Source organism: Aplidium turbinatum, chromosome 7, assembly GCF_918807975.1.
Source record: "Aplidium turbinatum chromosome 7, kaAplTurb1.1, whole genome shotgun sequence".
Classification (NCBI taxonomy): domain Eukaryota; kingdom Metazoa; phylum Chordata; class Ascidiacea; order Aplousobranchia; family Polyclinidae; genus Aplidium; species Aplidium turbinatum.
This window is the reverse complement of record NC_137478.1, coordinates 4040743-4058870: the sequence shown is the minus strand read 5'-3', so window position 1 is coordinate 4058870 and position 18128 is coordinate 4040743. Positions and strand designations below refer to the sequence as shown.

At 37.3% G+C, this 18128-nt stretch overlaps 1 protein-coding gene across 2 annotated transcripts; it reads left to right on the top strand.

The window, feature by feature from the left end:
• The first annotated feature begins 1630 nt into the window (after positions 1–1630).
• Positions 1631–17893, top strand: LOC145774041 (kelch-like protein 12). 2 transcript variants are annotated; one of them, XM_082585179.1, is made up of 11 exons: positions 1631–1765; positions 2546–2669; positions 3896–4049; positions 4148–4371; positions 6500–6725; positions 7288–7382; positions 7646–7829; positions 10065–10111; positions 10576–10678; positions 15040–15175; positions 16759–17893. In XM_082585179.1, exons 1-11 carry the CDS (start codon positions 1701–1703, stop codon positions 16865–16867), a joined length of 1467 nt encoding a protein of 488 aa, XP_082441305.1. In that variant the 5' UTR covers positions 1631–1700; the 3' UTR covers positions 16868–17893. The 2 variants fall into 2 exon arrangements, with proteins under 2 accessions (XP_082441305.1, XP_082441304.1); XM_082585178.1 differs by having other exon boundaries at positions 10573–10678.
• Positions 17894–18128: the final 235 nt, after the last annotated feature.

Sequence of the window (18128 nt, the reverse complement as noted above, 5' to 3'; positions counted from 1 at the left end):
GATATTCAGAAAGCAACGAATAACGCTATCGAATAGTGACAACTAGTCGTTACTTCCAACCTTGTTAACCAGCACCTATGAATCTTCGCTGCGGGGATATCTGTAACTACGGGATTGGAAACTCTGTGGAGCTGAAACAACTTTATACACTAGCAGGGTCACTGTTCTTCGTACACGGCTGTGATAAAGGTTCACATAAACTGACCTCAAAGGGAAGCAAGTAGTAAACGACCAAGGAAGTGTAACAATCAATTCACCTGCCGGAGATTGTAGGGTCTACGCTTGCGTTGTTTGTTTTATTTTGTTTGTACTCCATTTGAGTAGTTGTGTGGTATTTTGTTTGCCACTACAAAAATTCTAAAATGTCAATTGGTTTTAGTTCTTGTGACACCTTAAGCGTATTGATTTCGTACTGGGTTGGTCTGTTTGCAAGTTTATTATGATATAACAGCACATACGAGATAGGAGGGCTCCGCCGGCAAACAATTGCTTATCTCTTTAGGCAATATACTGTCTTTGATTAAATTATCACGTGTGATCTTGCGCAATCTGTTTAGGCATTTCCCCTCTGAACTTAATTTTTCCTCTATCAAATACTTGACCCGTTGTGCCGCATAATCATTTTGTATGTGGACAGGATAGCAGTTTCTCAATGCAAAGATTAGACCATATTTTGTTATTGCTGTATCGTAAGTTTCTCTAATATTTCTTATACATGTAAAAAAAAATAATGGCTTGAAAACGATTAAACAGTATAAATAGCGTTTTATTTTGTTAATCCTTCTGTAGTCGCAGTAATGTGATGACCCTACTGATGTACAGCACTGAATAGAGTTTCCAATCTCGTAGTTATAGATATCTCTGCTTCGTTGTCCAGAAAGGTAAAATAGTGTGTTTGTATATGCATTTATATTCTTCATGTCATTTATTTTACATTTCGTACATCAACGACACGGAGGGGAATATTGCGGTTTGAATCCTGAACCATCTGCGCGTTTGGATGATAAATAATCGTCTAATCATTAACCATCCATGCATTGGAATGTTTTGTTCGTAGCCTGTCCAGGCTTATGTCCGATGATTGAAGACTTGGATGCTGTAAACCGAAAGGCAAAAGGCTAATCCACGTGGCCACCCAGCATGTCATTAAGTATTTTGCCAAGGATACAGCCGCGCTAGGTTATTCAGCCAATATTATACATAGGCGTTTGACGTTAATTCATTGTTTGAATGGCATTTTGTTTTATATGTGATTGTACTTGTGTACCAATGCTTCATCAAAAATTTGCTGCGTATTAGACTTGATCAATGTTGACAAATGCGATTTTACATTCCAACTTCAGCCCACTGATGTAGTGTTTTTGCTGTGGCCCTTAAATTGAAATATTTATCTACGTTTGTTAAATCAGTTTGTTTGCGTTTGCGTCATCAAACTTGCATACAATGCTTTATGTTAATACTGTGGGCATCTTGTTTCAAGAATTAATCTGGTACGTTATTGTGAAGAAAAACTGCTGCCTAGTTCTATCAGTTTCTTATGCATTTCGCATACTATTTTGTTGCTCATGAATAGGCTATCGACTTGAATCATTTGTTTGATACTGTCATTTTGTTTACAGATGTGGGTGTAATTAAATGTAATTTTAAAAAGTAAACTCTTACTGCATTTTTCTGAAAAGTGTATTCTGCATTAAAGTAAAATGGCTGTCAGAGTTTGCAAGGAACTTGAAGATCATACAAAAAAGCTAATGCGTGCTATAAACAGGTGAGTGATGCGGATGAAATTGTTAATAGTTTAGTTGTCATTACTGTATCTTTTATGTTTTTGGTGTTATATGGATTTTTTTCTTTTATAAGTAGAGAAATAAAACATAGTAACTTCAGCGGGTTTAACATATTTTATTTCACACAAAATATAACGTAATTAAAGTAAAATAAACTCAAACGCTTTCGACACGTACGTGTGTCCTCATCAGGAATTAAATCTGCAATACATAAAATGAAAAATCGTAAGATAAATTTGACTATGCACTGTAACTGTAACGACACTCTGGACTCAAAGCACAAACTGAACAAATGATACGAGAATGATTGCGAGTAAATTATGCCGCATCATTTAATAGCCATAAATAAGCGATGATTATTAATAATCGTCGCTATTTTATCGTCGCTTATTTATAAGCATTTAATAAGCGTAATAAGTATAATTTACTCGCAATCATTCTCGTATCATTTGTTCAGTTTGTGCTTTGAGTCCAGAGTGTCGTTACAGTTACAGTGCATAGTCAAATTTATCTTACGATTTTTCATTTTATGTATTGCAGATTTAATTCCTGATGAGGACACACGTACGTGTCGAAAACGTTTGAGTTTATTTTAATTATATTATATTTTGTGTGAAATAAAATATGTTAAACCCGCTAAAGTTACTATGTTTTATTTCTCTAAGGTTCAACTAAGCAAACTCTCTACCAAAGCTTTATCTTTTATAAGTCTTCACAAATCAGCAATGGCCATTAAAATAAAAATCATTAAATATTTCTAGAGAACGGTTTGAATCTGATTCTTTATGTGATGCTACACTGCATGTTGATGGGAAAGACTTCAAAGTCCATAAGCACATTGTGGGAAAAGTTTCACCCTTTTTCCGGAAATTATTTAAAGTTGAGGTATTATATTGTTGCAGTTGTACGTTGGTTTATTTAATATTTGCACTAAAAGTTCATCAAGAACTAAGTTAAGTTAGTGAAGCCAGTAGTTTCCAATCGCCGGTGCCAGTTCGCGTATTTTTTTGCTAAGCTAATTTATGGATATAAAGGGTGTTCCAATAGCTTGGAACGATGTTAAATGTGAATTAGGCTTAAATGTTAAATAATTTTTAACCTCTTCTTTTCAGATTTAACAAATTAAGTCTTTGACAATTTCACCCATGACAAGATTAACAATCGAACAACGTGTTAGAGTTATTGAAGCCTATTACGAAAATGGACGTTCAAACAGAAATGCATTTTCGATGAGGATTTTTCACAAAAAATCATCATCTTTTCACAAAAAACCATCCATTTCCATCTAAGTGGCTTCGTTAATAAGCAGAATTGTCGCTTTTGGGCTAATGACAATCCAAGGACAATTTTTGAAAAACCGATGCATCCATCAAAGGTCACTCTTTGGTGTGCATTTTCTGCTGGCTGAATAATTGGACCGTTTTTCTTCGAAAATGATGCCGGTAATTCTGTTACTGCGGCCGAAGCCTTGGCGACATTTGAGCGATATTATTTTTCACACATAATTGCCATGTGCCAAATAACATAATTCCATAAAGAAATCAATAAAATTTACCCTTTAACATTGTTTTATTTACTGTTTTTATCGATCCGTCTTAGTGAAACACCCTTTATAAAGATTGCAAAGTTGTTACCCCTGCTAAACTGACGTACCTCGCCTTCGTTGATATCTCAAAATTGCTTAACAAGAAAGGTTAACTTTTTGATGAAATAAATGGTGTTTTATAAAGAAAACTAATCGGTTGGATGCTGAATCAAAGCTGCGTGTTTCAGAAACTTTTTTGATGCCTCGCATCTCGCATAGCCTACTGGCAGCATAACAGCAATAACTTTTTCACTGACATTGACTGACATTGGTAAATGGATTGACATTTTGTGGTTTGAGTTAATTTGGTTGCAGTTTTTGTCTTCAGCACATAGCCTATGCTAAAATCTTGCGTTATGGCAAATTTGTATACAAAAAATTACAAATATCTGTTCTATTTACTACGATTTTTTGTTGCCAGTCCACCAACATTTTTTTTGCAGCTCCCCTGGTGTTAAAAGGTTGGGAACCACTGTGTTAAGCTATTAAAAGTAAATTCAGTTCCATTGTTGCATTTGTTTTGCAGATGAAAGAAAGCTATGATTCCTTTGCAAACCTGGAGAGTATGACTGCTGGAATACTGGAATGTATTCTTACATACATCTACACTGGGAGAATTGAAACAGATGGAAATGATATGAAAGACTTACTTTCGGCATCTAATTTTTTACAAATTGATGGTAATTTGTTAATGTTTTAATTTCGCAATGCACACTATTTTTAACTGTGCAAAAATTTTCTTTTTTATGTCAAGTTATTTATACTTTCACTTATTTAGAACTACGATACTTTTGTGGAGATTATTTGAGCAAAACACTGACTGTGTCCAACTGTTTGAGCCTCCATGCTGTTGGAAAGCAATTAAACTGTGAATTAATTTGTGGAAAAGCGGAAGACTTGATGCAAGATAAAGCAAATGAAATTATTGATGAAGATGAATTCAAGAATCTGGATTTTGCTGAATCTATGGCTTTTCTAAAGTCGATTGATCAAATGCATTCGGTAGGATATGTTTGTAGCTGTTTGAAATGTAATCAGTAAAAATGCTACGGAAAATAGTTACCAGTTTGGATAAGAAAAGTTACAGGAAAAAAGCAACATTTTTGTTGTGTCATCTGGTTTAACCTGTTGTGGAGTAAACATTATTTCATACACCGGTAGTAAGACAATACCATTATTATTCAATTATGTACGTCCCACTTAGCCTACCTATTTCTTTTGCATGTGGCAGGTCACTCAGATTTTTGAGCTAAAGGTTGAAAGCCAGATCCGGATATCTTCATCTAATGTTGCTATATTGCAATCCTGTTTGGTGGTATATAATAAGGGCGCTAACAAATACCATGTTTGGCACTTTTTAATTAGCACAACATTAGCAGACCATTGCATGCCAAGCCCTGTTTGTACAATTTCGGGTGTCCCATTTTTGGGAGACTTTTCAGGAAAAATAAGCTTGGGTCATATTCTGATAGATTTTTAACGCTGAATTTAAAAATGAAGTTATTTTTTATTATGACGTCATCTTTATTATAACGTCATCTTGAGGTGCCACTTAGCGGATTTATGCAATTTTAGCCGTATCTCGAGAACGATAAAAGATAGAGAGCTGGAACTTGTAGCAAGATAACCGGAAGGGTCGGTTTTCTATCGGCTTTCAATACATTGTTAAGCGCTAACTGCAACCAAAATTTAGAAAAAATGGGCCTTTTGTTTATTTCCGTTTAAAAAATAGCATTCAACCGACTAATCTAATCTATGACTATATTTGACAATCACTGTGCGACGCATAATGTTGAAAATCTCTACCATTTATGACGTAATAATACCATATAGGTGTGTGGCTTGAAGCCCAATTCCCATCGTTGTAAGTTGTATGATTGAAGAGCAGCTGGAAGTGCTGGGGGAACAAAGTGGAAGACCAAGGAAAGATACAAATAGGACAAACAGGAGACTACGTTTGAGACTGAAGAGATAAAAGAAGCGGCAAATAACAAGGAAAAATATTCATACGAGGCATAGAGTGGTTATCCTGTGCAGCATATGAGCAAAGGTCATATGACCACTTAGACTAAACGCACACCGGAGGATCGGCGTTTCACTTCTCTGCGAGAGCAAGCCGACCAACTGACTCCCGTAAATTCTGAAAGAGCTGGAACATCAAAATCATCTGCCCATCGTAAGGTTATCTTGAATTAAGTTCTGTTGATGCTTGGAAACTGTGCTATGAACTTAATTTGTCCTTCCATGGAAAAATCAACAACATTTTACATTGAAATCTAAAGTTGAAACGTTCATCAAAAAGATAAACATCTGGAAACAAAAGGTTGAAAATGATTCATTTGAAATGTTCTCATTTGCTGAAGAGTTTTTGGCTAACACTGGTGACGAATCAAATGTTACCCTCTGGTTATCGACTATTTGTCAAATCTGTTGAAATAGTTCTGAAGTACTTTCTTCCAGAATTGGACAATACCAAATTAGAATAGATCCAGGACCGACTTGCAATACAAAATACCGAGCACATTTCCCTTAATCTCAGAAAGAACTTAATGACCCATCTTTTGGCTTCACGTTGCGGCTTGAATTTTCTGGAAAAAAGCTTCACACTCTTTGGCTTCATCCGCTCTAATGTTCACCCCACCATTATCTAACTCAGCAGTAACCACATTCCTGCCATTTGTCTCGACGTATCTGAGAGAGTCAGTGTTTTCAACGTTGGCGGCCATCCAAATACCATTCCAGCTGAACCAACGCTGAAACCGCCTTGAGACCAGCACTAACAAACACTGAGCCACGAATAGACTTATTTTGTAGCAGAAAGCAGTCGCACCTATCCCACTGAAAAATGTGTTTGCTTTTTGGTTTTGTTTCCAGTAGGGTACGTATAAAATATTAGGCTTCGAGTATCAGTAGCTTGTTTTTAGTTTTCGTTTGAATTAGCCTTTCTATAAATATAATAAATATATTTTTTTCACTGTTTATTATTTTAACCGTAAAGTGTTGCGAAAAATTTTAACAGATTAAAAGGGATCTCGAGCAAAAAAGCTTGGGAAGCCCTGGTGTAGACCACCTTGTGCCAAAAACATAACAATCAATTGTTTTGTTGTTAACTAACTATGTTGCTCAACAGGTTTACAAAGTAAAAGCAGTGTATGAAGGAATCATGGCATGGGTTAAGCATAATCAGACAGACAGGGAGAAATACCTTTCTGATCTTCTGGAAATTGTGAAGTTTCGTTTTTTTTCATCATGTCACCTCAACCAAATCAAAAAGGAAGAAATGATAGCGGGTTTAGCCAAGTACCAATCTCTCCTTACTGAGCTTGTATCCTGCAGAAGAGCAACAATCTGGTTTGGTAAGCTGCTTTTGTGTACAAACTGCTGTCTTGTTACGGTATTTTTGTATCTTTTTTGTGAACATATAAGTATGCTGTGCTGATTTTGAAAATTCTTTTGGAGATTTTGTCTTTGCGTAATTTTAGAGACTTTTTAACGTATCCAGGCTTACACCCGGTGACGATTTAGAATAAGTGGACGGGAAGGCAAGGAAGCCAATCTTCGTGTCCATCTTCAGGCATGCCTTTAAGTATCCTGCCACAGACGCAGCCGCATGTTCTTGTCGAACTGACGCCCTTTGAACTACTGTACCAGGGCTTAACCACTCGGCTATATATCCATAGCCAGCCAGTCATTTATAGGGATGACGTGGTGGATTGGCATGACGTAGGTGATAAGGCGCTCGCTTTCCAAGTATGAGATGCTATCACGTTGTTCAACAGATTGTGCTATTAATGTACGAAACCTGTAGTTTGCGCATTAAAATGTCATTGTGAAGTGCAAATATAAGTGTATTCTCATTTGAGTGCAAAGAATTGGAAAAGTGCATTTATTACAAACTACCATAATTGTAAACAACAGATTCAGGAACCCCGTCAAGGAAGCAATTTGTTGTCATCAGTAACAAACAAATCCGATTGTTTGACGTTGTGAGCTTTGCTTGGAAGCAGTTGCCGGTAAGCATGAGTGTTCAAACTGTAAAATTATGGTTTGTACAGCAAGCGTGCTCTTTGAAATATTTTCAATCTTACCATTTTGTATTTTATTGAGCTGTTTTGTTTCTGTATGATATATGTTTAGTTTGGTTCTTGAGGCTTACTTTGAAGTGAAGCAGTACGCTATACTAATGGGTTAATTCAAAAAAAGTAAATAATAGCAAATAATTTGCTTATGATTATTAACACTTTTTACATTAGAAAAAGTTTATTCTTTTCTCCAGGATCTTCCAGAAAATGTGTCATCTGCATGTATTGTGACGTACAGAGAACACGTGTACGTCATTGGTGGAATAGCTAATCGGACATTAATTCAACGATTAAACTTGGAGGAAGATGACTCAGAATGGGAGCATGTTGGTCGGACCTTAGAACAAAGAGTAAACTCCAAAGCAGTTTTATTCACTGGTGAGGACTTTTAATTTCTTCAATCTGAATCCTTACTTTTTTAGTTCATATTTTACGAAGTATCACAATCTTTTTTGCGATGAAAGCCCTAGTATGACATTAGAAGGACGTCAGTACAACACCGTTCACTATCTCACTCTTCACTGCTTTTCGTATTCGAAAGCACGAAGATTTCTTTGCTTGCCTTCCCGTCCACTTTATGTAAATCTTGACCAACGTAGCATACGCCTGGATGTAACATTTCTTTGAAGTGCATGGTATTGGCTCGTCGTTGACGATACCTAGAACATTCTCTCCTTCAGAAGACGAAAGGTAACTCATATTTTAATGAAGTAGTATGTGGCTTGCTTCACGTTGAAACACTCATAAGCCGATATGTAGCTCAAACCAGCCCCAAACGAGCACCCTCGTGGACTGAAATCAAGACATCCATTAGTGCCAGCGTTCAACGTTGGCTGCATTACCGAGTGGTGAGAGCCTTGGAACGAGGTTTGAAAGGGAACCAGTTCGACAAGACACTTAAAAGCATGCCTGAAGGTGGTCACGAAGATATGCTTCCTTGCCTTCCCGTCCACTTAATTTAAATCACCGGGCGTAAGCCTGGATACGACACCCAACTTCTGCTCAACGAAACTGACGGACAAAACATCTCTGCGGAAAGTTCAGGCGATCATATGGATCTGAATGGAAGTCAAGCACCACCGGATTCCATTTGTTCATCTCCGACGTTGACAATCCCGACAGCTCCGACGTTGACATCCTCTTCCCTTCGGTCTAATGCTACAGAGACAGGCGTGAGTGCGCCTTAACCGTCTTCGTACGGGCGTCGGGCTTTTCCCCACACCTATGCACCAATGGGGAAAGACCTCTTCCTGTAAATGTTGTGCGGAGGAACAGACCACATCATCAACTGTCGCATCCTCCAAACCACCTAATGGATTGGAAGGTCTGCAAGTCCAAGATGATAAAACCAAAGACTGTGGTTGCTCTCTAGTAACCTTTCAGCGTAGTCCGGGAACATCGTGAATCTGAGGTGGTAAATGGATGGACTCTCGACTCCAAAGGTTCACACGACGAAGAAGAAGAGATGGAATAGTTTTGTTACTTTTAACGACACACTTTTCTTGAAAAACGTTCTATTGCAGTTTGCTCAAGCAAAATCATATTATATTTTCGTTGAGCGACTTGCAGGAAAATTTGGATATAGAAGGTGATGATTGTACAGACGTTGATTAAGTTTGTAAATAGTTCTCTCCACGACAAAAAAAAGGTTAGTAAAAAGAACAGACTTAAAAAGTCTGGCTTAGTTCACAGAAATGTAATCAAGACTTCAATAGGTAGAGTTCATTGGATGTCAATTTGTTTTATGCAAAGTGAAGTAGGCTGTTTGTGTTTTAAGTTAGAATGTTATTAAAATTAATTTGCGTTCTTCTGGTGACTATTTACTAGGTTACCTCGTGATGTTAACCCGTTACCGAGGTCCCCGTTACCGAGGGTGGCTAGATTCACCTCCAAGTGCCGCAATCGCCTTCACACCCTGCCTCCACATCGATCTGTCTAACACGTCCTCTCTTGTCAAGCCCACCTTGCTGCTTTCCTCTTCAACTTGCCTTTTCCACGTATTCTTGGGTCTTCCTTGTTTTCTACGACCCTCCACTTACAACTCCAGCGCTCTTCTTAAAACATCATCTTCATCTCTTCTGAAAAGATGCCCATACCACCTCACTCCATTCGCTTTCGCCAACTTATCAACATTCTCATTTAACCCAAGCAAGTTCATAAGTTCTTCGGTATTCCTTTTGTCCATCAGCTTCACACCACACATTGCTCTCACCATCGCTCTCTCAGTTCTTCATAAAATTGTCAATTCGTTTTCCCGTAAGCACCATGTCTGACTTTCGTACAGCATTGTAGATCTCACACAACTAGTATAAATTCTTCCTCTCATTTTCAACGGAAATCTTCTGCCACATAACAACTCTCGACACTCTCAGAATTTCACCCACCAACCAGTACATTTCTACAATTGACGAAAGATATTGTACTGGTTGGCAAAGCTTAATTTGATAGGTTTATCTCATGTCAGACTGTATAGACTATTGTAATATGGCTAAAAATTGAACGGCATTGAATAAATAGTATGGAATAAAGACAATTTTGTCTGACGCAAATATATTGCATTAGTACAGCATCTTCTGTCTTACAAGTATCAACTGTTGCCATGTTGTTTTACAGGTTCTGTTTACAAAGTTGGTGGCACATATGGTTCCAGCGCAATTGAGGTAACAATTTTTTTTTTTTAATCAGATCTTAAGCTCAAGCTTAAGCTCAAGATAACGGAGCCAATCTTTTTGTCCACCTTCAAGCAAGTTCATCTATGTTGAGTGCCTTCCCGAGTCATAGCTTCGTGGTTTCGATAGGTGTCGAACTGAACTACTTAAACATAGGCCAAGCGCTTTAACCACGTGACCAGACCATGTAACAAATGAAGTGCATATTTTAATATAGATTTGCATTCATTCATACCATGCATTTGTTTAACCGTTTTTCTGTACATGCACTTTCTATTTTATTTAGTGAATTGGTTTAAATTATAATTTGTTTAAGCGTTTTTCTACACATGCAATTTATATTTTATTTAAGGAATTGGTTTGAATTATAATTTATACAGCAATTTTGTAGCAAATGCGAATAGTTTCTGTTTAATTAATTGAGCAGATTTTAAACATTTTTTTTTTTTCAGCAGTTGGAATTTGGATATAACAACAAATCTTGGAAGATAATGAGTCAAGATTACCAACTTCTTACCTGCGTTGCTGTTCCAACAAGTTCTGAATTATTTTTGCTTCGTAAGTGATTTCCTGATTCAACGTTTACACATGTAGATTTTCATTCATATGCAAGGTATTGCTTTTGGATGATTCTGCAAGCCACCAAACCTTGTTTACATGATGGAAGGACTGCGTATAATTGAAGGACTGTGTATAATTGAAGGACTGCGTAAGTGAAGGACTGCGTGATTGAAGGACTGCGTATAATTGAAGGACTGCGTAATTGAAGGACTGCGTGATTGAAGGACTGCGTGATTGAAGGACTGCGTGATTGAAGGACTGCGTGATTGAAGGACTTCGTGATTGAAGGACTGCGTGATTGAGGGACTGCGTGATTGAAGGACTGCGTGATTGAAGGTCGGATGCCTGCTTTGTTCAGTAAAATGGAGTAGACTTCATTCCATGGCTACCGATAATCAGTCATTCCGTATATTGTACGGTGTTCGGTCATTGCAAGCGTACTAAAACAATATGTTTCATTTTAATCGTAAGTTTAAAAGTCACCCACACGTTTTCCGAACAAAGCTCATCATCGAAACGTTTTGACGAACACCAATTCTGTCCAACGTGAAATTAAGAATATGAAACTTTATACGTGTCACATAATCAACTTTTTTAAAGCATATTTTTATATTTTTTTTATCCCCTTTAAGATCGTTGTATCAACTTTCGATCTCCGACCCTCTCGAGATAGCGTACTAAGCAGGGGACAGCCCCTCCAGCTGTCAAAAAATGTCGCATATTCGGGCAAAAATATACAAAAATTGCTAACATTTTTGAAGACGAGGATAATCTTTGACGACCTTTACACGCTCTTCTAAGGGAAGAATTCCATCCGGTGTTACGATATGTCCAAGAAAGTTGAGACGTTGCAAACCGAATTCCGACTTTGATGGATTAATGGCTACTCCAAATCGGTCTCAGCGTTGGAAAAGTTCTTCGAGATAACGTTTGTGATCTTCTGCAGAAGAGGAAAATATTATTAAATCGTCTATGTAAGCCATTACATTTGTTAAACCTTGCAAAACATATCGATGAATCGTTGAAATGTAGCACCCGAGTTTTTAAGACCAAAAGGCATGAACAAGTATTCGAAAAGGCCGAACGGGGTTGTAACTGCAGTCATCGGAATAGATTCCTCCTCCAGCGGAATCAGATGGTATGCCTTAACCAGGTCGATCTTTGAAAATATTGTTGAGCCTTGTAACCTGTGAAACAAAGTTTGGATTTTTGGGACCGGATATTTGTCTTCTACTGTCATTTTGTTTAACTGTCTGAAATCACCACACATCCTGTAGGTAGACCCATTTTTGCTTGATTTAGGAACCATATGTAGAGGACTAGCAAAAGGTGAATCGGACCTTCGTATAATGCCTGCTTCCATCAGATTATCAATTTTCTTCTGAGCACGACGAAACTTCTCAGGAGTTAGAGGGCGTGGTCGAGCAGAACAAGGGTAACCACTAATCACTATTTTATGCTTAATTCTATGCTTCAGTGGGTCTTTGCGGTTTGGAGGTCTGGTTAAATCAGGGTACTTAGCCAAAATCTTCATAAAGTCGTTTTGTGGAACAAATGGTCGTGGAGCTTGAATGTTGCATGTCATCTTTTCCACCAGATATCCGAAACACTGTTGTTCTTGATCTCAAGCATTTTCGATCGAAATCTAGCGATAAGGAAAAATTTAGGACCGATCTCTATCGTCATGGAACGGTAGCCGTAGGTTGCAATGGGAGAACCATTGGCAGCCGCCAGAGTACGATCAGTAGTTTTATACTTCCGCTCAGTTTTACTCGGTTTCACCACTGAAATTTCAGCACCAGTGTCGATAAGAAATAGAGTTCCGGTACGTTGATCTCGAACATGAGGAAGTGGGCTTCTGTCTTGATTCTCCACATCCGCCACTAATAACGTAGATTCCATCCGTTTCCCTGGTTAAATGCTCTTGGACGCCATTCGCATGGTGCTGTGCATCGGAATGCTTTATTGCCGAATCTGTGATGATAAAAACATAATTGATTAAGATTTTGCCTTCCTCGTGGCTGAGGATGGTTGTGCTGGTTAAATCTAGGTGACCGAAAATGTTTCGAGTCAGAATATCTATGATAAAGGTGATTGGTATTCAGATGTTGAAGGCTTATTTGAAGGTAAATGTTGGTTCAGAAGAGTCTCCATTTTCTCCTCCAAGTTATTAAGACGAGCTTGAAGGGTTCTTCGTTCATTTTTAGCTATGGATTCGCTCAAAGCCGTATTTCCTGTAGAAGCGGAGAAAATATTAAGAATTCCGGGTAATGGAGAGATTGCAACCATTTTATCCGCGGCTTCCGCTAGCTGTTCCACGGAAGATTCAGTCATGGTGCACAACGAAAGGCGAATGCTTTCTGGCATGCGTATTTTAACATTTCTTTTAGCATACTTGGGGAGATATCTTTTCGCGCTAGAGTTGCCTTTAAGTGTATTAATAAGTCTGAAGGCCGTCTGTCACCCAAGTGTATTGGATTGAATAATTCCGCCACCCTGCTACTCATTGAGGGTTCAAACCTGTTTAACAAACGAGATTTAATGGAATCGTAGGTAGGTTCTTCAAACAGTAAATCCTGGATAACTAATAAAGATTCCTCAGTTAGATGTGTTACTAATATATTTGTGCGGATATTTTCGTTTTTAATCTTCCAGAATTTTAGCCTGAGTTCCAAGGCGGCAGACCAGATGGAAGGATGTTGTTTATTAAAATTTATGAAAATCTTTCTTCCTGGTTGGTAATTCAAAGAGGGAGTTTGTTGTTGAGATGCTACAGGTTGAAATGGGTCAAATGTGAATGGATCAGTAGCAGGATTATTTGATTTGAAAAGAATTTTTTGGGTCAAAAGGGGATGCGAAGAATTGTAATCTGGTACGAGTGGTAGGTTACCTGGTGTTGTCGATTTTGATGAGTTGAAGTTACCGGACTGGTTGCGGTGGTTGGAAGGGTGGATGGACATCCTGCTTGAAGTCCTTGAACCTACTAGGCACGTGCGGCGTAGTCCTTGCCGCTTGAAATGTGAAGTGCATATCATCGGTCAGCTCCTTGTCCATCTCACTTCACATTGTGGGGCTACCTGGAAGAATATTCGTGGGTTCGGTTATGTTTAGAGGCTTACTGCAAGGTAACTTTAAAATTTTTGCTCGTGATTTAGTGAAATATGTGTGTGACGCCGCCAGAATTGCTATTCAATCCTGCCAGTATATAAAGTGTAGAAAGGAAACCTGTGCGGGTAGAGGAAAGCGTTTGGAATATTTATGAAGTCTAATTAACAGTATTTACTTATGTATGCTAACAACAGCACCCTGGATGATATGCAGAAGCGATACTAACAAATTTATTAACAAAACTGCACTCAAGATAAAAAAAAATACCCGCTTGCATCCGTAATTTTAGTTTGAGATTTTTCGTTTTCAAACTGCAGTATAATAAATACCGTATTTCAGTTTATATGTTCTCTTCTCCTTTGTAAGTCCTTCCTTCTTTCTTCTTAAAACGAATTGGCTGGAAAATCGTCTCTTTTCTAGAACTTTCCTTTGAAATTGTTTGTCAATCTTCCTCTGCTTTGTTGAAGTATTTACAGTTGTTCAATATAGTTTCTATAACGTTAAAAAATCGTAATCACGTCGGGGTCATCCAATGTGCTTGCTGTTTGGATCTCTTCTTTTCTTTCAGGTCTAGGTTTATAACGCCACGCAAATAATAAGAAACAATAGTGCGCGTCTTCGTTTTATTTCTCCATTTTTCTCAACTCTGGTGATAAGGATAAGAAACGACCGTTCTGTAACTAAACCAAACTAAAACTGTTGGAATTTTTCTCCACGTAGTCAAAAACTGAATCGTGACTGCGAAAAATGTGAGATCATCTGAAGGCAAGCGCGAGACTAATTTAGTTTCTCGCGCGAGCTTGTGGTGATCGAAGCCAAACGTCACAGTAGATATATTAAACGCTCCTTTTCTTTTCTCAAAACGTGTCCAAATCATCGCAACCTTGCTCTGAATAATGCTGCCAATGCTCATTGTAAGGATCTCGAAAGTCTTTGCTTTTGATTTTATCGAACTTTGTTAGCCTACTCCAGCATCCATCGCAATATCTTTATCTCGTTAATTTTCAGCCTGTGTATGCGCGTGGCCCACGTCGGATAGTAAGACTGGACGAACTACTGCTTTATAGGGTCCCTTCAGATTTTTGTAGAATACGCTTCCCGCAAAATATCCCCATTGATTTTCTCCAGTTTTTTAAAGCAAGTTTTTATTGTAGCAATAACTTCTAGTTTGAGATCATTATTTATCTTTCGATCATTAGTTTTCTATTCTGAATATTTTCATGTACCACTGATAATATCTTTTAATGCAGAGTATCAGAGCCAGGAAATACTATCATTCAACCACCTTTCTAAAACATTTAACAAGACAGGTATTGTAATGGACAATTCCGCAACTCATTCTTTTGACGCCACTGCAATGGAAGGGAAGATTTATGGTTTTGGCAGGTTGGTTCTAGAAGTTTATTTTTATTGGTCAACGTGATTGGCGTTGACTACTGCGGATTTGTCAGCAATTTAGAAGATCGGTATTTATCCAGTTTTCATCATCAACGTCATTTTCAGCCTATGGTCGCCCACTGCTGAGCGAAGGCATTCCCCTTTTCTTGCCAATCCAGTGGATCATTTGCTTTTATTAGCCAGTTTGTTGTTGCACATTTTTTGTCAATCTCGTTTCTCTATCTCATTTTTGGCTTTTTTCGTTTGCGGGCAATTTACCCAGTTTTACTCCAACTCTTATCGTTTTTTTTTTATTTGTTTGTTTTGTTCTTACAGTTTGACCTTTTGGTAGTAACACGTTTCTCAATATCGTTTCATCGTTTACTGTTTTTTAAAAAGGACGTGATAAAATATAGATACCAGTGACTTACTATTTGTGTTAATAATAACATAAAAGATCGATAAAGCTTTGGTAGAGAATTCGCTTTGTTGAACCATAGACAGACAAAACAAAGTAACTTCAACAGGTTTGGCATATTTTATTACACAAAGGAATATTACATAATTAAAATAAACTCAAACGTTTTCTACACGTACTTGTGTCCTCATCAGGAATTACGTTAATTCTGCAATATATATAATATGAGAATCAATAGATAAATCTGACCATGCACTAAAACTGTAACGACACTCCGGACTGAAAAGCACAAACACAACAAGGGATACAAGAATGATTACGAGTAAATAACATGACGTGAAACAGATCACATGAGGTATAAAATACAAGCATGTGACAACAAATTGTAACATGCTGTTATTATTATTACTTAATCTCTACCCGCAATGTATCACTTCTCAGCCACACACCATATGATGTGTTCCATTGTTAATGTCGACAAATGGTTACTACAAATTTGTTTTTTTACATTTTTTTTAAGTGCATTATGAGGGAAGTCAGTATGAAAGTAGATTCGTAGAAGTTCGCATGCAGCTACTTTTAAATCTATTTGAACTTAAAAGATCTCATCTATTTACTTTGTTTTTAATGGAGACTTTGTAAAGTTACATACAATGAAAGCAAGTTGAACTGTTTGTCGCTGCAAAGTTGTGTTGTAGATCAACGTCATCCAGTCAGTAAAAAGATAACATGTCAATGTTGGTTAGTTTAGTATCTGTTTGTTTTTATTTCTGACCAACAAATCAAAAACTATTACTTGCCATGACACATCAAGGGTCCAGAAAAAAGTAGAAGCATGCCTGCTTGAGACTAAGCACAATATGTTACTCCCTGTTTACAGTATATTTAATACCAATAGCGGCTCGTGGCTAGTTTTAATGCAATAGACTGCAAAAATGTTGTACATTGTTTTACATTACATTTCCATTCACCAATTTCACCAATTCAAACAATAAATGTTCAAACATGATAAATATCCTTGATAAGGGCCAACATGAGTATGGCCGAAAACGTTTGTAAGTTTTAGTTCATTTTTATGTTATTATACAGTATTATGTTAAATGCCGCATAGTTGTTAGATTTTATTTGTTCGTTATAAAACCAAAAGTTGAATCTATACCTTATCACTTTCTAGGTCGTCTCACGGATACAAACTGACAGAATACGACATTCCGGCTTTATTAAAGAAGGAAATCTGGAGCGGAGATTTGGAATTGAAGTCCTCAGTTATTACCGCGATTTAAGCTGGGCGAAAGTTTTTAGGTGATCTTCGACAGATTGTCAGTTCCACTTTACGAAACTACTGTTCATCCATTTTAGCCGTTAGAGCATCATGAGTATTACACTTTCTCTAAAGTTATTCCAGCACTTATCAGCCTGTGTCATCTAGAAAGATGAATAGTGTGTTGGTATATACACTTTGTTGTGTGCAATTCATGTTCTATTGAGCTATAATTTTATATAACTTACGGTAATATAATTTATATACCCTCATACATCATTTTTTCACACACCTGACACGCATTGTGTTTCTTTGTTGACATGCTGGGACTAAGCTTATTATTACTCGAATATTAGAAAGCTAGCTGACAGTTCCTAATGTAGAGTTTATTGCATATTGATGCACAAGGCTGGCGCACGAGCGATTGCACTGTATGCGTATCAGCGCTTGTGTAAATTCCACGGCTCTGCAATGTATGAAATATTTTGCCTATTTTTCATGTGCCATCATTTTAGAAAAAGCGAATGTATCAGTTTTAACTAGGACTGTGAAGTCGGGCAAAAATATATCTCGGACGTTTTGATTTATAACTGGCCGACTCCGGCGGTAGGCACTTAAACATAAACAGTTTTGTAAGATAAATGAATCATTGACAAACATGTTTAATGTTTACAAGTAAGTATACTATACTTAATACCAGTAGCGTAATCGTAGCAGTAATCATTGACAAACGTGTTGGATACAATAATTGTTACAGAATGTTGTTTAATCTGCAGAGACGATGCAGCATCACCTCTGCATTTGTTGATAACAATACCACAACCTTTCAAGCTCTCATTCGTAAAAAAATATATCAGTTTGTAACCCGATGTAACTTGTATTCCAATCAATGGATTTATGAACTAATGCGAACAGACTGTTACTATCAATCTTTGTATTTGGTGCATTACGACTCAGCTCTTCGGAGTTGAGTATCTGCTTTGTTTCTGCTTTTTATGTTTGATTGTAATATAGACCATCTTGAGTCTGATGCAAATAAATAAATATAAAAAATAATAATAATAAATCGGATCAATCAGAAGTTACAGAAACAGTGTTTCAACCAATCAAAAGTTGTAAAGAAAACAGAAAAACATTTCTGATATCAAGTAAATTAAATTAATGTTTTGCCGTCCACAGCTTGGCGTAGAGAGTTAGGGCAGTGGTAGCCATTTTGATGATGTGTATTCGATTCCCACCCAAACTTATAACTCTTTTGTCATCTGTAATTACCAAACAAAGTT